Source organism: Cupressus sempervirens, chromosome 3, assembly GCF_028749045.1.
Source record: "Cupressus sempervirens isolate cs-2001-9-10 chromosome 3, ASM2874904v1, whole genome shotgun sequence".
Taxonomy (NCBI): Eukaryota; Viridiplantae; Streptophyta; class Pinopsida; order Cupressales; family Cupressaceae; genus Cupressus; species Cupressus sempervirens.
This window is the reverse complement of record NC_143120.1, coordinates 396,419,253-396,438,697: the sequence shown is the minus strand read 5'-3', so window position 1 is coordinate 396,438,697 and position 19,445 is coordinate 396,419,253. Positions and strand designations below refer to the sequence as shown.

At 32.8% G+C, this 19,445-nt stretch overlaps 1 protein-coding gene across 2 annotated transcripts; it reads right to left on the bottom strand.

Moving 5' to 3' along the window:
• Positions 1 to 293: 293 nt before the first annotated feature.
• LOC149566689 (uncharacterized) lies at positions 294 to 8,009 on the bottom strand. Of its 2 annotated transcripts, XR_016362288.1 has the most exons (4): positions 7,896 to 8,009; positions 1,633 to 1,693; positions 719 to 807; positions 294 to 579 (listed from the first exon to the last, which is right to left on the bottom strand). XR_016362288.1 is itself a non-coding variant. In XM_089820001.1 (2 exons), the coding sequence occupies exon 2, from the start codon at positions 7,662 to 7,664 to the stop codon at positions 6,036 to 6,038; it is 1,629 nt and encodes a 542-aa protein (XP_089676127.1). In that variant the 5' UTR covers positions 7,665 to 7,689; positions 7,896 to 7,997; the 3' UTR covers positions 5,455 to 6,035. The 2 variants fall into 2 exon arrangements, 1 of the variants encoding a protein (XP_089676127.1); XM_089820001.1 differs by lacking the exons at positions 294 to 579; positions 719 to 807; positions 1,633 to 1,693 and adding an exon at positions 5,455 to 7,689 and having other exon boundaries at positions 7,896 to 7,997.
• Between the last annotated feature and the right edge of the window lie 11,436 nt (positions 8,010 to 19,445).

The window sequence follows — 19,445 nt, the reverse complement described above, 5'->3', positions numbered from 1 at the left end:
TTGCTGGAAACCCTTGATCAATGGTCAAACATCATAGATTCATAGTATTGAATGACTTAGTTTTACAATTATGCATATTCTTATTTTTTTGAATGCATAGTGCATGTATATACACACACACACACACACACACGAATCCTCACGAATCATATTGGGAATTGTTTTTCCACGAATCCATGGATCCGATTCTCAAACCCAAGTCTGTCCCCAAGCCCAAATGGCAATTTAGAAATGACTCCAATGAATACAAGCTTACAAACAATCTATCAAGCAGGCTGCAGATATTAACGAAATTAAAAATCATAAACATTTTTTTTCCAATAACTTAAGCATGTTTAAATTAGAATAAATGATTTGCATGAATTTGAGCTTCTTTACCAATAATCTAAAAAGAGGATGAATAAGACAAGGAGGGCTACATCTTGTGGAGAACCCAAAACATGTTTAATTAACTAATACAATATCTAGTATAGAAATAGGCAGGGCACATGTTGCAGGAAAAACAAAGTCATTGCAACTCGTTTGCCCAATGTGACTTCAAGACAAGGCTCATCTCTTCAATCAGTACACCCTTGGTCTCTGGCAGGAATGTGTAGATGAAAATGCTTATGATCAGAACTTACCAGAAAATAAAAAATGAGAGATCAAAACTTCAAATGGAAGAGCATGGCAATAAAGGCTTGGGCAATGATGAAGGTAAGGAGGAGTTGACACATACATTATTGCTCTACCCTTTCAGTCATAATTGCAGGGGAAAATTTTCACTTGGAAACAACCATCCAAGGGGCCCCCATGGCCATGCAAAAGCTGCAAAATAAATGCATGTAAAGATCAGAGGTGCCATCTCTTGGAGATCAAAAGGTTAAAATGTTTGGTAGAGCATGCCTAAAATTAACAGAGGGAAAAATGAAAAGAAATGCCAAAAATAATAATAATCAGAAATCTGGCATCAAAACAGATTATATTTTACCTGCATAGATTCTATAAATGTGCCACTAATCCCCATTTCATAACCCAAAAAAGCAGTGACAAACAACAAAAAGAAAGAAATCAATCAAGCACATGCTCCACATAGAAATTTCATTTATAATTTGAAAATTCACTTTTGCCCAACACATACAGAAATTATGATGCAGGAATTAAACATGTTGAATTTTACGTTTTATTTGCTCTTCTAGCTGCCAAAATTTTATCATCTTTCCCTATGCTTGATAAACAAAAAATGATCATCAAATTCTCATAAAAAAGTGGCTCAAGAAAAAGAAATTAATGATTCTGCAAGATATATGTTGAAAATTTTCCTGCACCACATTTGCTCTAAACAAATATTGAGTAATTAGCTAGACAAAATCCCATACAATCTTATGAGTTAAGATAAAATTGCACAAGGGCTTTAGGGGCATAATTTTTCCCTATGGGCAGATTGACGGATACAAGTAGGTCTTATCATGTCTGTGCATGGAAATAGTTTCTTTCCTTCATCTACTTCAGTACTTTTTAAAACAAATTGAGAGATAAACTAAGAAATCTGGATCTTGTTATTTTAGATATTTTTGTAGGGGATTTTAGATAACAAAGTAACTCTTAACTGCAAATAGATGAGAGAACTTCAATACAAGGATTTTCTCTAACCTGACTTCTACTAATAGAGCCACTTTTATGATCTCGGTTGATCCTTTAATGCAACAAACTCCTGCAATTTTCATGAAAAATTAAGCCAATATAGATGAAAACCTTTGAATCAAAATCTTAAGCTAAACAACATGGACAACATTTGTTGAAGAGAAAATACAACATAAGCTTCACAAGCGAGATTTTATAAGACTTAATATTTATGAAAGAGGTAATCCTACATCAACTCACCTGGTTGGCTTCTCTCAGTGCAAATATAATCTTGTCACTTTTGTTAGTGTTTCATAATCAATATAAGGCATTCCGACATTAACGAGCACAAAAGAGAAAGAAACAAAGGAAATAAAAGAGCACTCAGATACAGAAACGCTTCATATTTTGCATGCATACAATAATTAAAACATGTTACATTATATGATAAAAAACTGTTTAGTTTGTTCTGGTGAAACTTGCATCCATTGCAATGAAATTTAGAGCCCTTCACCCAAATTGTTTTTCTAATCATCAATTCAATGTTTATAAACCATAGTTTATTGACTCGGACTCAAAGAGTCCTCAGTAAACCCAAATTTTTCAACTCGGAAACTTAGCAAGTACTATAAAATTAAAATCTCTTAACAAGACATTTTTATTTGGAAAGATTCAATTAAAAAATGTATCAAATTCAAAGTTGACAACTCAAAAGAGAAAATGCATGATTTTATACTAAAAACATGTGTGATGCCCCCTTCTTAATTTGCTCTGCAATCACAAGTGCAACAAATAAGGGTTAGGGTTACATCTTACAAAGTCAATAATCCTTTTAGTATTGTGATCTTGGATTTGAATCCGACAATCATAACTTGAAAGACATGCAAAGTAAACACACACACATGCACACCAACATGCACGTGTGTGCACACACACATATAAGGTATTGGTTCGAATCGAGATGCGGACATGGCTACGAGAACCCGGTACGTGGATACATGAAAAATGCATATATACAAAAGCAATTAAAGAAATATATAGAATAAATCATTTGATAGTACAATACCTCATCATTGATCAATGCCAAATGCCAACGATAAATATTAAATGTCAATTAATAGTTCACAAATATTGAAATAACCCATATCATATATGTTTATGTTCACAACTCCAATGAGATTCAAAAAATCATTACAATAACAAAATGTAGTTCACGAGTCATCAATCATCAAAAGGATTATAAAAAAATCATCTACTGGATGTTGTTCAGATGTGCTCAGGTGCGCCCAAGAAGTACATCCACCATGTTGATGCACACAGATGTGCTTGATTGTGCATCCGGATGCATCAATAGGGTGCGGATGCACGTCTAAAGAGCATCAAAGTGCATCCCCCCTCCAAATCCGTCCTTGAACAAAACTGAATTTAGATGTATAAGCAAGAGGTATGAATCCAATAACTGAGACTATATATAGTTAATCATTAGTATTAGTCAAGACATATCATATTCATTCAATATTAACACATTAGGAAAAGAGACATGATGGATCTGCTCAAAAACATTTCTACACCAAGTGTAAGAGTGGATGTCTACCACACCCCTCTCGCTTGAAAGCTTTTACCTACTTTCACCAACCACGTCTGATCTCCCTATAGTCAGTTGCCATCGTTTGAGGTGGGCGAAGGTTGTAAGGGGTCACTTGACTCTGTAACGAGGGGGTTTCATGGACTACAGGTCTATGTTTTAGGTCTAGGAGGTCCCATAGGATTTTTTTTGGAGAGCTACAGGATTAATTAGAATCTTTTCCTTCAAAATAGGAGCTCCAATTTTTTTAGGCCTCTAAGTTTGAACAGATGAAAATGGGGTGGGGCTGTAAATTGTTCTACTAGCTTAGGAAAACTTTCAGCCACACGTCAAAAATTGCACACTTCATTCTCACCAAAACCATTTAATTTAGGAGCTGAAATTTTTAAGCTGAAGCACACTACAAAATTCATAGCAATGCTCACCTTAAAATTTTCCTAAAAAATCTTAGCAGGGACAACTCTATTTTTAAGGAAGTTGGCATCTAACCCCAGCCTAAGTGCCTTCTTTGTCCTAGCAATGGTCCTTCTAGGATGGCCTACTTACGAGCTCTCTCACCACCATTCACTTACACCTCAGGCCCTCTCTCTCTAAAGGTGGATTTTAGATAGTATGTATATCTATTCTCTATCATAGAGGTATACATTCAAGCGCTAATCTTGCATAAAGATGCACATATGTGTTTATAGAATTGACAAATATGATGTAAGTGTAATTTATACCAAGACGCTGAGTGTATGGTTAGATTGCAATTCCTCAATTGCTATCTATTGATGGACTATATGCTCTTGTCCGATCTGATCTGCTGGTACTCGATGCTATGCTGATAGTTCGATCTGCCTTGGCAGTGATAAATGTTTAAAGGTTGCTATCTCCTGATCCAACATGTATATTTCTGCAGATTCTGTATGATGGTTATATCTTCGAAGATGTGTCTGCTAATTGCTTCTGATGATACAAATATCTGAAAATATATTGGATTCATTCCTGATGATCGAGACTGATATCTGGAAATGTGTTTTTATGGATTGATTCTCTGAATGCTTCTACATTATGATCAGTGAGCTTTTTGTCTTAGTGCTACTAACACTTCCTGTTCTTGCCTGTAGATAATATTAAATAGTGCTTATTTCTGATTACATTTCCCCCATGTTATAGATATGGATTGTTGCCTTATCTTTTTCTGTTCAAAACTTCTTTCTTGATCAATGTATGCAATAGCTAATGTTTTTCCTGGTTCCTTCTTCTTGATGTGATTGTCTTGCCTGATGTTCAATCTTCTGATCATTATTTTTTCCTTTTCTTCGATGCCCTCTTTTTCAATGCATTGGTTTCCTTTCTTATATCTTTCAATGCTAAGGACACGCCGTTCACTTTGCAAGGGGTGCCTTTCGTTAAGTCAACCACTATTCGTTACTAATTGCTAATTAGATGAGATGCTACTTTTGCAGATTATTCCTTCTAATGATGCTTTCTGTATTATTAGCATAGGTAATCACATCTCTGCTAGATTCCATTCACTGTCTTTTATTACATGAATTGATTTGCACCAATTAGTAATGATAAGCACTGTTCTTATAATTTTTGTTTCCTTCCTAGTTGTTATCTGCTCGCTGTATTAGACTTCTTTATCAGATATCAATTTGTTATTGTTGTTTATATTCAATGCCCTTATATATGGTGTGATTCAGAAGGGGTCATGAGAACATGTGAAAAATGAATTTTTACCAATATTTTACCTGCATCGACATTTTACCTCATTTTTTGGTGTCTATAAAAATGTGAGGGTATATGTCTAAAAACTTGCCCAGCAAAAAAATAAAGTACTTGGCAACTCAGAGCATACTTGCAGAGTTTGCAAGCTACGATATAAAAATTTGCAAATACGTAAATGCTTTACTTTTGCTTTATAAAACAATGATATCCTGTTATGCAGGTCTTGATAGAAGAATATTTTTTACTGTGAGGGCTAGGAATTAATCAAATATGTTCTGGTAAATTACAAATTTTTAAACTGTTGTACGATATTATTTCTTTGGCTATATTAGAAAAACGTAAGGATTGGTACCTCCACTCTCTTGGATACTTCTTATATGTATCAGATCCATGTAAAACTAAATACTAAATACAGATCTATGCAATGTGTACGTAGGCCACCTCCCTTTGCTATGATGTCATATAGTGTACCTAGCCAGTTGCTTACATTCTAGATTGTAGTAATGTGGGATCACGTATATCTAGTATTTTGTTGTAATGACTACTAAATATCTAGATCAACTAACATGCATTACATTTAAACCTCCAAAATAATCACATGTCACAACTATCTTCATAATGGTTCTGATGCAGCGTGCATGGTGGAATAAAAAGGAATTAAGAGCTTGAATCTCCACAGAAGGCACCTTCACCCAGGTCACAATTAGTACATGAGACATATATAAGAGAAGAAAATTGAAAAGCCTTTGCAAGTCCTCTAGAATTAATGAACGTTTGAATGTGTTACCTCTATTCTGAACAGGCTATGTTTAGCATCTAAAACACCAGGGAAAAGAGACAGATTAAGACCATTAGTTAGCTTCATTTCATTTTTTATTGCTTGAGGTGCACTGGAAAAAAGTATAAAAACTTGATTCAAATTAGCATTTCTTGCATTCAAGCATTGACTCTGCAGTAGCTAATTCTGAACTGTTAAATTACTGAGTTATGTCTTTGCTGGTACATGACAACCATATCTCACTGGATTCCTCAAACCTCCAATCTGAACTCCTCTTCAGTGGCACACATATAACAAACTAGGACCTTATCATCCGGAACCTCAGACCCAATTTTTATTGCTTTTGTCACACATTTATAAAATCCCCCTTTCCATCAGTTCCTTCTGCAGATTGAGTGCCTCCTTTTTGCTACTGTTTCCATGGTTTTCATCATTCAGCCAGCTGTAAGTTGAGATACGAAGCCCTGAATCATTATCTGGCATCCTCTCTAAAGGTTTCTTAATCTCCTGAGCAGAGTTGTTTTTCACACAAGAATTGGGTATATGACCAGTCATAGTATACTGCATTCCTTCTTTGCTTATCCATTTATCATAAAGCTTAAAAGCTTCTTGTAAATTTCCTTCCTTGGTATACATGTCAAGAAGTGACCTGACTGTTCTATCATCGGGGACAAGATTTATTTCTAGCATAGTATTTAATAGCTTGGTTGCTTCTCTCAAGGAATGATTTATACACAGTTCTATGATGAGAATATTAAGAGTATCTTTGCAAGGCAAAATCCCTTTTTCTAACATATGGTCATTCCATTTTAAAGCTTCCTGCAAGTTACATACCTTGCAATTCTCTAGAATCATTAAGTTATAAATGACATCATCAGGATGAAAACCTTTTTCAACCATTAAATTCAACAAGTGGTTGGCGTCATCCATTTTGCATCTCTTGCATAGTCCACAAAACAATGCAGTAGCCAGAAGAAGGTTAGGAATATATCCCAAGCCAAGCATTGCAGAGCTCAACTTAAATACCTGTTCCATGCTCCCTACCTTTAAGTATCCAGCAATAAGCATCTCATAGGAACTGGCGCTTGGGTATTGGCCTGTTTCAAGTACCTTGTTTAGAAGAATGTTTGCATCAAGCAGCAACCCTTTCTTACAAAAACTTCCAATAAGTACATCATCTGGAGCTGTATCAACTGTGAGATTTTTTTCATTCATATCTGTACAAGATTTACACACCTCTTGTAGTTTAACTTCCTTATAATAGTCGTCAATCAATTTTGGGCAACAATTTAGATACCTCTCACGTGTAATCAAACCATTTTTCCACATTTGACAAAGAATCTTCTTGGTTTTCTTCATCTCCCTGTTTTTACAAAATCCAAGTATCAGTGCATTACAAGTCAGTATATCAGATGCAAGACCATTTTCAATCATTTTATTGCACATATTAAGAGCATCTTCGATTTTACCTTCTCTGCAATATCCATCAATCAAAGTACTGTAAACAGAAACAGGTGGTCTGATACCTTGCTTCACCATCTCACAGAACAATAGAAATGCATCACCCAGTTCCCCTAACTTGACATATCTAATTATCATTGTTGAGTAGATATTGGAATTCGGAAACGTGTCTCTTGTTTTCATTTCATCCACGACATGCCCTACCTCCATTTTCTTTTGCTTGTAAAGCTCATTAACTTTTGTATCGTAAGTTGAGAGATCTGGCCAAGGTTCACAGAGTCTATTTTTCAATTTATCTGTACCACAATCTCCCTCCTCCATCGCATTTTCCCTACTTCCTACCACTGGTAAATCTGTGTTATTATAACTAACCACGTCATATTGCGTACTGTAGTGTTCAGTTCTTTGAAATATCATCAAACCCACCTTGTAAAACCCATGACCATTCCTCAAACTCAACAAAAAGGCGTAGAAGTGGAGTAGACCATTAGCATTCGTTTCTTTGAATACTTGCCAAGCCATAGCCTGTTTGATTTGTGATAAATTCCTACATTCAAAGAGAATGTAAGATGATTGGACACAACGCATATGAATCTTCAAGCCGTAGCCATTTTCACAAAGTATTCACGGTTTCTGAAACTGGGAGAAGTTTGGTGCAGGCATAATTGTTTTTAAATGATATCAAAGATCAAGCTAAAACTTATGCAGCTCACGGTGTTTCTTACAAAATCGAAAACATTGAATATGGCGCACCTGTAAACACAGTAGAACCTGCTTGCCCATCCATTCCTCTGCCTTTGCCTCTCCCACTCCTTCTCAGACCATTACCTACAGTCAATCTTTTGGACACCACCTCCAATTTGATTTTGATGCACGCAAAAAATAAATTAAATTAAATTAAATTCTAGAGGAGAGAGAAAGTGACGAAAATTAGAGGACAAATAATTTTTAAAAAAAAGAAAATGAGAAATTTTTATTTTCGAGGTGCATAGGTGGCATAATAAAAAAATTAAAAAAAAATGATTGTCATTCCATTTATCAAGGTGTGGGTAGAATTCTAAAAAATTATGAATATTGTAGAAAATTTTGGAAGTTGTAGAAGGTTGTGGAAAATGTAGAAGATTGTGGAGGAATTCTAGAAGGTTGTGGATAAGTCATGCATGGGGTGGTAAGTGCCTATTTAAGCAAGGCATATGAGCATTTCTAATCAAGTTCAAGCTCAAAGGTGAAAGCTTGAGGAGTAGAAGCTCAAGGAGTAGCTTGAGAAGTGGAAGCTCAAAGAGAAGCTTGAGAAGTGGAAGCTTGAGAAGGAGAAGCCTTGGAAGGAAAGTTTGGAAAGGTGAAAGTTGAGTAGTGGAAGCTTGGAAAGTTTGGAAGGCTTCAAGGTGTGAAAGAGAAGGAGGAAGTGAAGAGTGAGTTTTCCTGAGTCTGTGAACAGAGCGTCGAATGTGAGGCAGTTTACAGAAGGATTGTGATGGACTTGTGAGTGTGTAGACAGAGTGCCGAATGTGAGGCAGTTTATGCTTGGATCTTGGATTAAGTTTGTGAGAAGAGCTAGTGATTGCGGTTTAGAAACAAGGAGGTTGTTTGGTGGCTTGCGAGCACAAGTTGAGATCTCAGAGGTTTCTACCAGAGTGTGGATCTGGACTAGCTTGGGTTTTGATTGGATCTTGAGAGATCTTGTTGCATTCTTTGTCATGAGTTGGTAAGGGTGGTGTGGCCCTTTGTCAGTGGTATCAGAGCGTACCTTCATCAAGTGGTATCAGAGCATACCTTCGTCAAGTGGTATCAGAGTGGTCCTATATTAGTGGTATCAGAGTCGTACTTCATCAAGTGGTATCAGAGCGTACCTCTATCAAATTTCACCAGATGCCCAAGATCCAATTTAGATGGTCGCCAACGTACTAATCTCCAGAAGTCCTAAAACTTACTAGCTATTGGAAGAGGTTTCCTCTCAAAAGTAGAAAGCTAGAGCGTTCTCGATTGAGATTACTAGATTAGTGATTAAAGGATTTATTTTTCTTTCAAAAAAATTTAAACAATTTTAATTGTTACCTTTCGGGGAAGCAATTTTTATGTATTTGTATTCATTAATTTTTACATCATTTTACATTTTTAAGAAGTTCAATATTTGTATTAATTATTAAGTTTTATTTTTATTAATGTATATATTCATTTGGTTTATCTTTTGAGACTATTATATAAAACTAGCAGTTGCATGTTTATGTGCATTTTAACAATGCACGGATTGAAAAATAACTCATAAAATGTGTCAGATCTTAAAATTATAAGAGACCATTAGTATATTTATTACTAATACATTATTGTTGTAGACTATGCTAATTTTTGAAGAATAGTTTTGGTAATGGTTGTTGTCCTAATAGATTACTTTAACGCTTTAACAATAAATATATATTATTTTTTTATAACTAATTAAATAAAATTTAACATGTAGTAAATAAACAAAATCTAAGTAATTATGTTTGTATAAATAATTACATCTAAATACTATAATATTAATGTTATAAGTAGAATAATTTTTAATCTTAAGAAAAATAAATTAATTTATATCAAATCAATTCTGAATTTAGCTTGTTTACATTTATTCTACATAGTAACAATCTAGCTTTGCTAAATTTAATGTAAATCTAAATTAATTTGTATAATAATAAAAACACTTTACAAATCTTATTTCAACTCACATAATCTATTTATGATTAGTTTTCCTAACATCCATATTCAAGTTTCATTGAAAAATTCTATTGAAATTGGTTATGAAAATGCAAAGTGCAAAGTCAATTAAACCCATGAGAAAACCATGTGTATTTGCAAGAAACACAATCTTCATACAATTTTTTTTCTCTAATTGCTCAACCTAACCAATTTCATTAACTATGCAATTTATTGAAAAAAAAAATTTTAATGCTTGCTTAAATATTGTTAAAATCTACATAGTCTTTTCATGTTAATTATGATCCAATGTTTAAGTGGGTAAGAAAAATCAGTTTATAGAAATAATTTTATATTTTGTAAAGAGATTTTGAAAAAGTCTTAACTTTACAAACCCACAAAAACTTTCACTTCAATTTTTAAAAAAAAAAATGTTAGTCATTCTAATTTATGAAACATAAATAAAATAGCAAGAATCTATTATACAAGATATTTAAAATATGTAAAGGCAATCATCAAAATAGAAATAATCTAACATAAGATCTTTTCAAGAAAGACTAATAGAAGTAGTCTAACTTTGATTTTTTTCATGCAATTTTTTTTTTATCGGTAAAAAGCCAAAGCCTTGTATTTATATTATATGAAATAAGAAATTACAGATTGCTCCATTCAAACGGGCACTAGTATGAAAGAATGGAGAAAGAAAACCTTTGGTCTAGCCCAGGACCATAGTCCTATAAAATACATATTTAAAAGGGGCGTTCCCCACTGAATATAAAAACTTAAATCATCAAATTATACAAAGTGTTGAATATGTTTATAACAAAGAAAGATCCATTGAGAACTTGCAAGGGCCATGTTCCACCCATATGTGCTTAAAGCCCAGTCAAGGAAAATTACTCTTCCAAGAATCTGCATCAAAAGAAACCGCTAACTTCCAACAAGGGGTTAGTAATTAGGATCATGTGAAAGGGACAAGTTTATACCAGCGATTATCCATAAAACCCTTAATAACACACCTTATAGTAAAAGATTATAATTCAGGCCTAGTTTAATTTTAATAACTCTTTTGTACGTGGGATTCTTACAATCCTTTAATCCCATACTCATTATTAAGCGTTAGTTTGTTGAACATTAATAAGTAAGTTTTCTAATCACTACTACGAATTAACAAGGGGGCATTAAATACTGTATTACCATAACTCTGGTCCTCAATCTACACAGAATGCTAATTACCCTTTGGGATGTAATAAAAATGCAAATTCTCTACTATGTGTAATAAAAGTTAATTAGATTAAAAGGTTGAAAAGCTCATACCTCATTTGTTATTGAACAATTAAAGTGATAGTGGAAGGAAAATACGAAACAGTCACCTTACTATTTACCGGTTGGATTACCAGTTTGACAATTGCTCTACCAAAGTACACTAAGAACTACGAAGCCAGATGGATGAAGGGGAAAGGATGACTCAAAAGCCACAACTCTAAACTCAAAACACATTCATACAAGTTTTGATGAAAAAGGATTCTTTTAGGATAGCTAGGAAAAGGCCATATACCTAACATACATTGTTATTCAATTTGGATTAACCATTTGTGCCTTAATACTATATTTGTGAAATGAGCCATATATTAATTATATCATCTATATTTACACAGCTACCAAACAACTAGATTATACTCAAAAATTCTTAAAATAGGGTTCTATCCCTGTCGTTTACAGGCCACCATAAAACTCACTCTAAGTCCTAGAAGGGATATGATAACCAACAGACTAGACTTTACATCTAAGGAGTATCTTGTAGATTATATTAGATGTATTATTAATTAGGACTAAGGTTTATGTTTACACCAGTTATTTTTGCTTATTAATTTATAATTAACTTTTGTCATTATTAATTAGTACCTATTTGATATCAATTCTTAGAGTGAGTTCCTCCAAGACCATTCATTAACCAATAAGCAGCAAAAAATTATAGAGTTGTTTCAATGTTTATAGGGATGCCAATATATCACTCAATATGAAGCCTAATACTTTTTATTTGACCTATGCTAGTGAATCGAGATGTATTACAAAATGTAGTTGCAATCAGAAATGAGATTAGTCTAGACGAGAATAGGAGGATCCCCATTGATAGGATCCATTATCTACACCAATAATGAATTATTTAAGTATCTAAGTGCTAAACAACTTAAAACATGGATGAGAAAAAAGGTAGTATCATAAAAGCTAATATATTTGCATTATGTCCTTAATACCTACATTATAAAACTAGCTCAAAGATTGAAGAGTGCTCCATTATATAAATGGCCACAGAGATAAAAAGTAGGGAGACGAAGACAAAAAAGGACTGAGCTAGTAGAAAAAGGGGCAGAAAGACAACAAAGGGAACAAAAAGGAGCAAGAAGCAAAGACCTAAATACAAACAAGCTATAGTAATGCAGAACCAGGAGTAAACCAAAATATATGCTGAGACAAAGAGAATAGGGGAAAGAAAGGTGGAAAAACTACTCAGGAGTATCCTCCACTTGATCAATCTAGTCTACCAATCTACTTATTATTATAGATTAATATATTTTCACCAACAACTCCCTTATTTGCTAACTAATTTGTTATTCTGTTACCTTCCTGGAAAATATGTTGAATCTGAATTTCTTCGAAGAGGTCTAGAAGTTTTAGAACTTCTTCCAATTTAGAATTTAAAACCCAGTTTGGGGTCTCCATTTTTCTAATGGCATTTAGGACAATTTGTGAATCTCCTTCAATAATAAGTTTTGTAATTATTAGGTTTAGGAAAATTTGGAGACCTTCTTGGAGGGCTTCTAATTCTGCTAGGTTGTTTGTGGTGGAGACTACAGATTTGGCCTTTTCAGAGATCCAATTGCCAGAATCATTATTAATGTTGCATCCTATTCCTGCAACCCCAAGGTTGCCTCTCAAAGCTCTATCAAATTTAATTTTGTCCAACCACTTGGGGTGGGGTGTATCCATCTACACTTGTCCCTAGCATCTTGGTTTCTTTTTTCATACAAAAGCAGGGGATTAATTAGATTTTTCCAACTCTTTTTCATTAGACCATCCCAATCTGAGAAGGATCCTTGTTCTTTTGGGGTTTTCCTAAGGTAAGAATTTGAGGTTTCAACAATACAAGCCTCAATTTTGTTAGTAAGCTCAAATACAAACATGTCTTGATCGTGAAATATTCTTCTATTTCTTTCTTTCCATATTTCCCATATAAGGATAGATGGATAGATATTCCAAAGTTTACCATAGATACTACTAATACTATCAGATGGTCAACCTCCCAAAAGATCATTCAAATATTCTGGCAAAGGAGCGATCCAACTCGACATTTGTCGGAGCCATTCCCAGCAATATTTTGTATATGAGCAATTATGTAAGAGATGATCAATATCTTCACTATCATGCTTACATAACACACATCTTAATGGGCCCTCAATGCCTATCTTTATGAGTTTGTTAGCCGTTAAAATCCTTTTTTGGGAGGCAGTCCACAAAAAGAAGTCTACTTTTGGTAGGCAAGAGGAGTCCCAACAAAGTTTAAGGGGAAGAATAACTTCTTCCTAGCTTTATGATTAAGTGATTATTCTATATCCATTTTTAATAATATATCTATCATCTTTTAATGTTGCCCATATAAGTTTGTCTTTTCTCACTAATTGCTTTATTTTTCTCTTATGAATGATATTTTCATAAACCCCTTTTACTGTTGGTTCCAGGTCAATATTATCCGCAGTTTTTTGTTCCCAACTTATGCTGCCATGAATATCTTTCTTAATTTTATAATTGTTGACCTTAAGCCCCCAAAGTTTGACTAATTGATCTTTAAGGATTATTGGGATACCTTAGCTATCTACTGGGGATGGCCATCCTAGGAGTCCTCCCAAAAGAGAGCTTTGTCACCATTACCAACGTCCCAAGTGAGATATTTACTAATCAAAGATCTTATTTTTGCTATAAAATTTCTAGTTTTTGGATCCTTTAGGTAGGTTCCTCATTCTAAATGAGGAGTAAGGGTCAGTTGCATTTAGGTATTTATTATATAAAAATTTTGGCCATTTTTTATCTCTTTTTAGGAATAGCCGCCAAGTCAATTTGGCCCCTAAAGCTTCATTTTGCCAACTTAAGTTTTTGATACCTAGACCCCCTAGTTCCTTTGGTTTACATATGTTTTCTCATTTTATCAGTGCCAAATTTTTTTTTTCATCTATGTCATTCCATAAGAAACTTCTAATTTTTTGCTTCTAGCTTCTTATTAATAGTTTTACTTAGAGGTAATCAAGAAAAAGGATAGCTTGGGAGGGCAGATAAGACTGCTTTGATCTTTGTGACTTTACCAGCTTTTGTGAGCCATTTATCTTTCCAACCTCCTATCTTTTTATCCATTCTTTCAAGGATGCTATGCCATCCCTTGTTTGTTTTACTACCTTTTTCTATCTCTATTCCTAAGTATTTACATGGGAATGTGCCTCTTTTATATCCTATAATATTATAAATTTGTTTTTCTACTTGAGGTTTAGGACCTCTTCTATCGTACTTGCTCTTGGCAAAATGGTAGCATCTACATATTGTTGGAGAGTAATATTAGGGACATTTTTTGTTACAGTAATTCCTTTGATTATGCCTTCAGTCTGAGCTTTGGTTATTGCTCTACCAAAGGCTTTTGCCATGATAATGTATAGGAAAAGTGATAGAGGATCACCTTGTCTTATACCTCTTGATGTGTTAAAGAAGCCTTTGGGAGTACCATTAATAAGAACTAATATTTTAGTTGTTGAGATGCATTGATAGATAAGATTAATCTATTGGTGCGAGAATCTGAAGGCTTCTAAGGTTTTGCATAGAAACCTCCAATCAACCATATCATATGCTTTCTAAATATCCAGTTTCATGAATATGCTTTCCATTTTATTCTCATTGGTTGAATGCAACATTTCTTGAATAATAATAATCCCATCTAGAATCGGTCTTCTTGGTACAAAACCCATTTGTTCTTTTGAGATGAGCTTAGGGAGAATCGATTTCAGTCGGTTAGCTAAAATTTTGGATATGATTTTATAAATGGTGTTGCAAAGAGCTATAGGTCTAAAATCCCCTGGATTTTCAAGGTCATCTTTTTTGTGTATCAAGGTAAGAAAGGTATTATTGATTTTTGATAGTAATGATCCACCATTTCTTTATGCTTCAATGGCTTTCCAAAGATCAATTCCAATAATATCCCAACATTTTTGGTAGAAGAAAGTCTGGAATCCATTTCGACTTGGAGATTTGTCTGGGTTCATGTTGAATATCACAAATCTGACTTCTTCCAAAGATATGGGTGTATTTAATACTTTATTATCTTCTATAGTAACCACTTTTGGGATACCTTCTAACATTTTTGATTGAGCTATCATATTCGAACTACCAAAATTATTTAATAAATTATTGAAATGACCTACAAAAATATTTGCTATGTTGTCTGGATTTTCAATGTCAGTACCTGTTGAGTCTTTGATTTTTATAATTTTTATTTTAGCTCTGTTATACAAAGTGTTGTTCTGAAAAGAGTTTGTATTTTGATCTCCTTCTAGCCATTTTCTCTTGAATTTTGTCTCCAGAAGACCTCTTCCTTTGCTAGAATGTTTTCCTATTTGGTGAGTAGTTCTTTTTCCATAAAAAATTTCTCATTATTTGTTCCTTCTTTAATTACTTCTATGTTTATTTTTTTTAAGCTTTCTTTGATCTATAAACTCCTTGTTATGAATCACTTAGAATTTCAAGATTCACTAGGATATAGATATAATAGAAAGATCATAAGTGACGTAAGCAAATAATACTTAGAAATGCAAAAAATAACTATGTAGACAAAACATGCATCAGAAAGAACAAGAGACAAAAGATTTGATTTCGAAGTTCACTAGACTTTGACTATGTCTTCGGATCTGCAAACTCGCAAGATCAATGCCATTAATTATGATGCAAAACTCATACATCACCATGGTCTTCCATGGAGTTACAATTTGCTTCTCACTTCCACACTGTGATGACAAGAACTTGCTAGCAAAATATTCATGCATAGCTCCTTTGCCACTTTTTACAATGCTAAGCAATAAAATTGCAACTCTCTCTCAATGGGCATTAAGCCTTTACAAAAATGATACAATGTCATCAAAAATACTCTCAAGAAAATTCTAAGTTTTTATCTCATATTATGAGACCACTTAAATTCTCTAGAGCATTCTCTCCCAAGTTCTCCTTTCAAGAATTACAAGACTTATCAAAATCCTCCTCTAGGATTAATTGTCTTCTCAAGAAAATAAATACCCTTTTATACAAATTATTTTCCTTATTTGGTGTAAAACCAAATAACAAATTTGATAACTATCTCCCCCTTAAATAACAAATAAATATTCCATATACCTCTCGTGTAAATCCTTAATATTAATAGCCCTTATATTCTAACCGATTCAATTTTTGGCTCTTATAATTCAAGCCTTACATAGAAATCTCGGTTAGATTATGGCCTCTTATTAAATTTTTAAATAAGAAAGTGAATCCTTATTAATAGGAAGGTTATATGTTCATTTTATATTTTAAACAACATTAGTCATTTTAAAACAAAAAGACCTTCTAAAAAATATTTTTAAAATCATGGAAATTCATGACACCCTATCATGATGACATCATGCTGATGTCATCATACTTGGCTTTAGCATCCAACTTTAAACGATCATAACTTTCACATATGAACTCTGTTTTCGATGAAACGAACGCCATTAGAAAGCTCTTGACAAGCTCTTTAATGTAAGACCCATTGTTGACCACTTTTGAGATGGTCCAATTTCACCTTTTTGGTCAACCCCTAGTTCACTAGTTTGACCAGAACTTTGACCAAGCAAATCTTGAGCAAATAGACTCCTTTTGACACACTTCAAATTGTGTTAGGATTGTTTCATCGTGCTCTATGCATTGATGTCAATTTTGGGAGATTTTGAGTGGACTAAATTTTTGAGGTCTTCGCGATCCACCTGGATCATTCTTCGTTGTCTATTTTTTCTTTAAATATATTGTTGAATTGTTCTTTATTCCACTTAAGTATTTTTTTTTAATCATTTTCATCTTAGAGAGAAATATGTACATTTTGGAACCTTTAAAATTGCCTCGAGTCCACCATACTTTAATAAGGTCCATAAACATTTTGCCTAAGAACCACATTTTTTCACATTTAAAAGGATTTCTAAAAGGTTTTGTAGGTTCAATAAATTCAATTCTAACAGGGTAGTGGTCCAATCCTACTATAGGTAGAATTGAGGATTGTATATCTAAAGTTAATTATCTTAGTTCTCCTTTGAGAAAGAATCTATCCAATTTTTCAGCGATAAATGAAAAATATTTCCTTTTATTGTTCCATGTGTACTTACCATTATTAATAAGAATATATAATAGGTTGTTAAGGTCTATCCATTTTTTAAAATCCATAGATGCTTGGGAGATTTGTTGGATGCCTCCGAATTTTTCATCTATGTTCGTGATAGTAGTAGAATCTCCACCTATTAGAATGTGTTCATTGCTATGATTTTTAATAAATAGACTTAATTCTTCCCATGATTTTTTTTTTATCTATGTTATGAGTAGGTCCATAAATGTTTATTAAAATTAATTTTAAGTTAGTCTTTATGCTTTTAATTTTGTTGCTCATCCGTGAATTATTTGATTTTAATACATTTAGAGTTACTTTCCTAGGATTCCAAATCATGCCTAATCCCCCTAAAGCTCCTCTAGATTCTTGTAGGTTAATGTTCCAACTACCTTTTTTTTCTAGTTTAATTCCTTCTTCCTTATTTATTTTTGTTTCTTGTAATATAATAATTTCAAATTCAAATTATTTTAAATTTTGCTTTAGTAAGTGTTTCTTGCTAGGAGCATTTAAACCCCTAGCATTCCAGGTAGTAATCTTCATGTCGCCTCGGGAAGGTTCTTCCCCTTCCCTAGTTTGAGTAACTAACTAAAATTTTGTTGTTCTTTTGCCTACTTGTCTACTTCTATGAGTTCTTTAAGAGACTTCCTTCCTCTTTTAGCTTTCAGTCTGCCATATTTAGGGATATTTATCCCTTATTGATTCATCAAAATACCCAATTCCTTTATGTTATCTTGTACATTTATCGCACTATCAAATTGTTTTGCTTCTTTCTCAACTTTTTCTTCATTTTATAATTCTTTCATTATCTGTTCTACAAGGATTTTTTGAGCTTCTATTTGTATATTATCTGCTAAATCTAATATTCTCCATACTCTATCCATATATGTACCATCTTCTTGTCTTGTCACTGTTCTTGATTTGGTTGTATGTAGAGCTTTACTTATCTTATCTTCTTCCTCAATGATTAACATATCTCTTCTTAAATCATAAAAGGTGTATTATCTCCACCTAGCTTCAGAACTCGCTACATTAATTCCTCTTTATGTAAGTCATTGCTTTTATTGATACTATCAAAGTTAAATACTTAGATCAATTCATCAGTTAGTAGTTTCAAGTTCTCTTTCTCTACTTCATCTGAATTGAACATTTCCAAATCTCCATTCTTTGTTGGGTCGTTATTCAGAAAATCATGAAAATATTGTGTTAAATTACCTTTCACCTTACTCTGATCCTTCTCACTTGCATTGTACTCACTAAGATTATTAATAGGAGAGTCTTGTATTGTGGTTGGTGTTTGCCAAAATTTGGTGAACATATTTATTGCCTCTCTTTTGTATTCTATGGTCTCCTTCATAGACTCTTCTTTCTTTTGCAATGGATTTTCCATCATTTCCTTTATACACTTAGCATTTCTTCACTCTGGAGATTCATCAGAGAAAGGAAGTTTATTTTCTATTTCTTCAAGAGTACTATTGTTATTTACCAAGAGCTTTTTTGTAATGTCCCATTTAGGACATTTTCTTACTTACCTTCTTATTTTATAAATCTTCATAATAATCCCTATATAATATCCCCTAGTCTATCATTTGATCTCCTATATATATATATATATATATATATATATATATATATATATATATATATTGATTTATTTAATAATATACATTAATATATAGTATATATGTATAACATTTACTAAATATTTAAATGTCCATATGTGTAGTGTATCTTTGAGCTTTTGGATAATATAAGCCATTTAGATAACATAATAATGTTGTCACCATTCATTTAGTACCATCCTTATTTATTATGATAAGATTCTTATATTGGTAAATATATATTGTAATATTATTACATTAGTAAATAATGATATATTATCATTAGTAAATGCTAATATATTATCATTATATTTAAATATATAAATAATATATTAGATGATTTTATATCATATATTTATCTATATAAATATATTAAATTAATAGAATATTATTATTTAACTCTTATTAAAACCTAGTTTAAAACTGGGGACATCACAATCCTCCCCTCTCAAAATTTGCTTGTCCTCAAGCAAAGACAGCTTATACAAATATTTCCATGTAAAGTTAATATTCACAAAAGTGTGAAATAACAAAACATAAGAAAAAATTGAGTATACATATTGATGCATAAATACACAAAGTAGACATGAAGTAAACACATAACTGCATGGA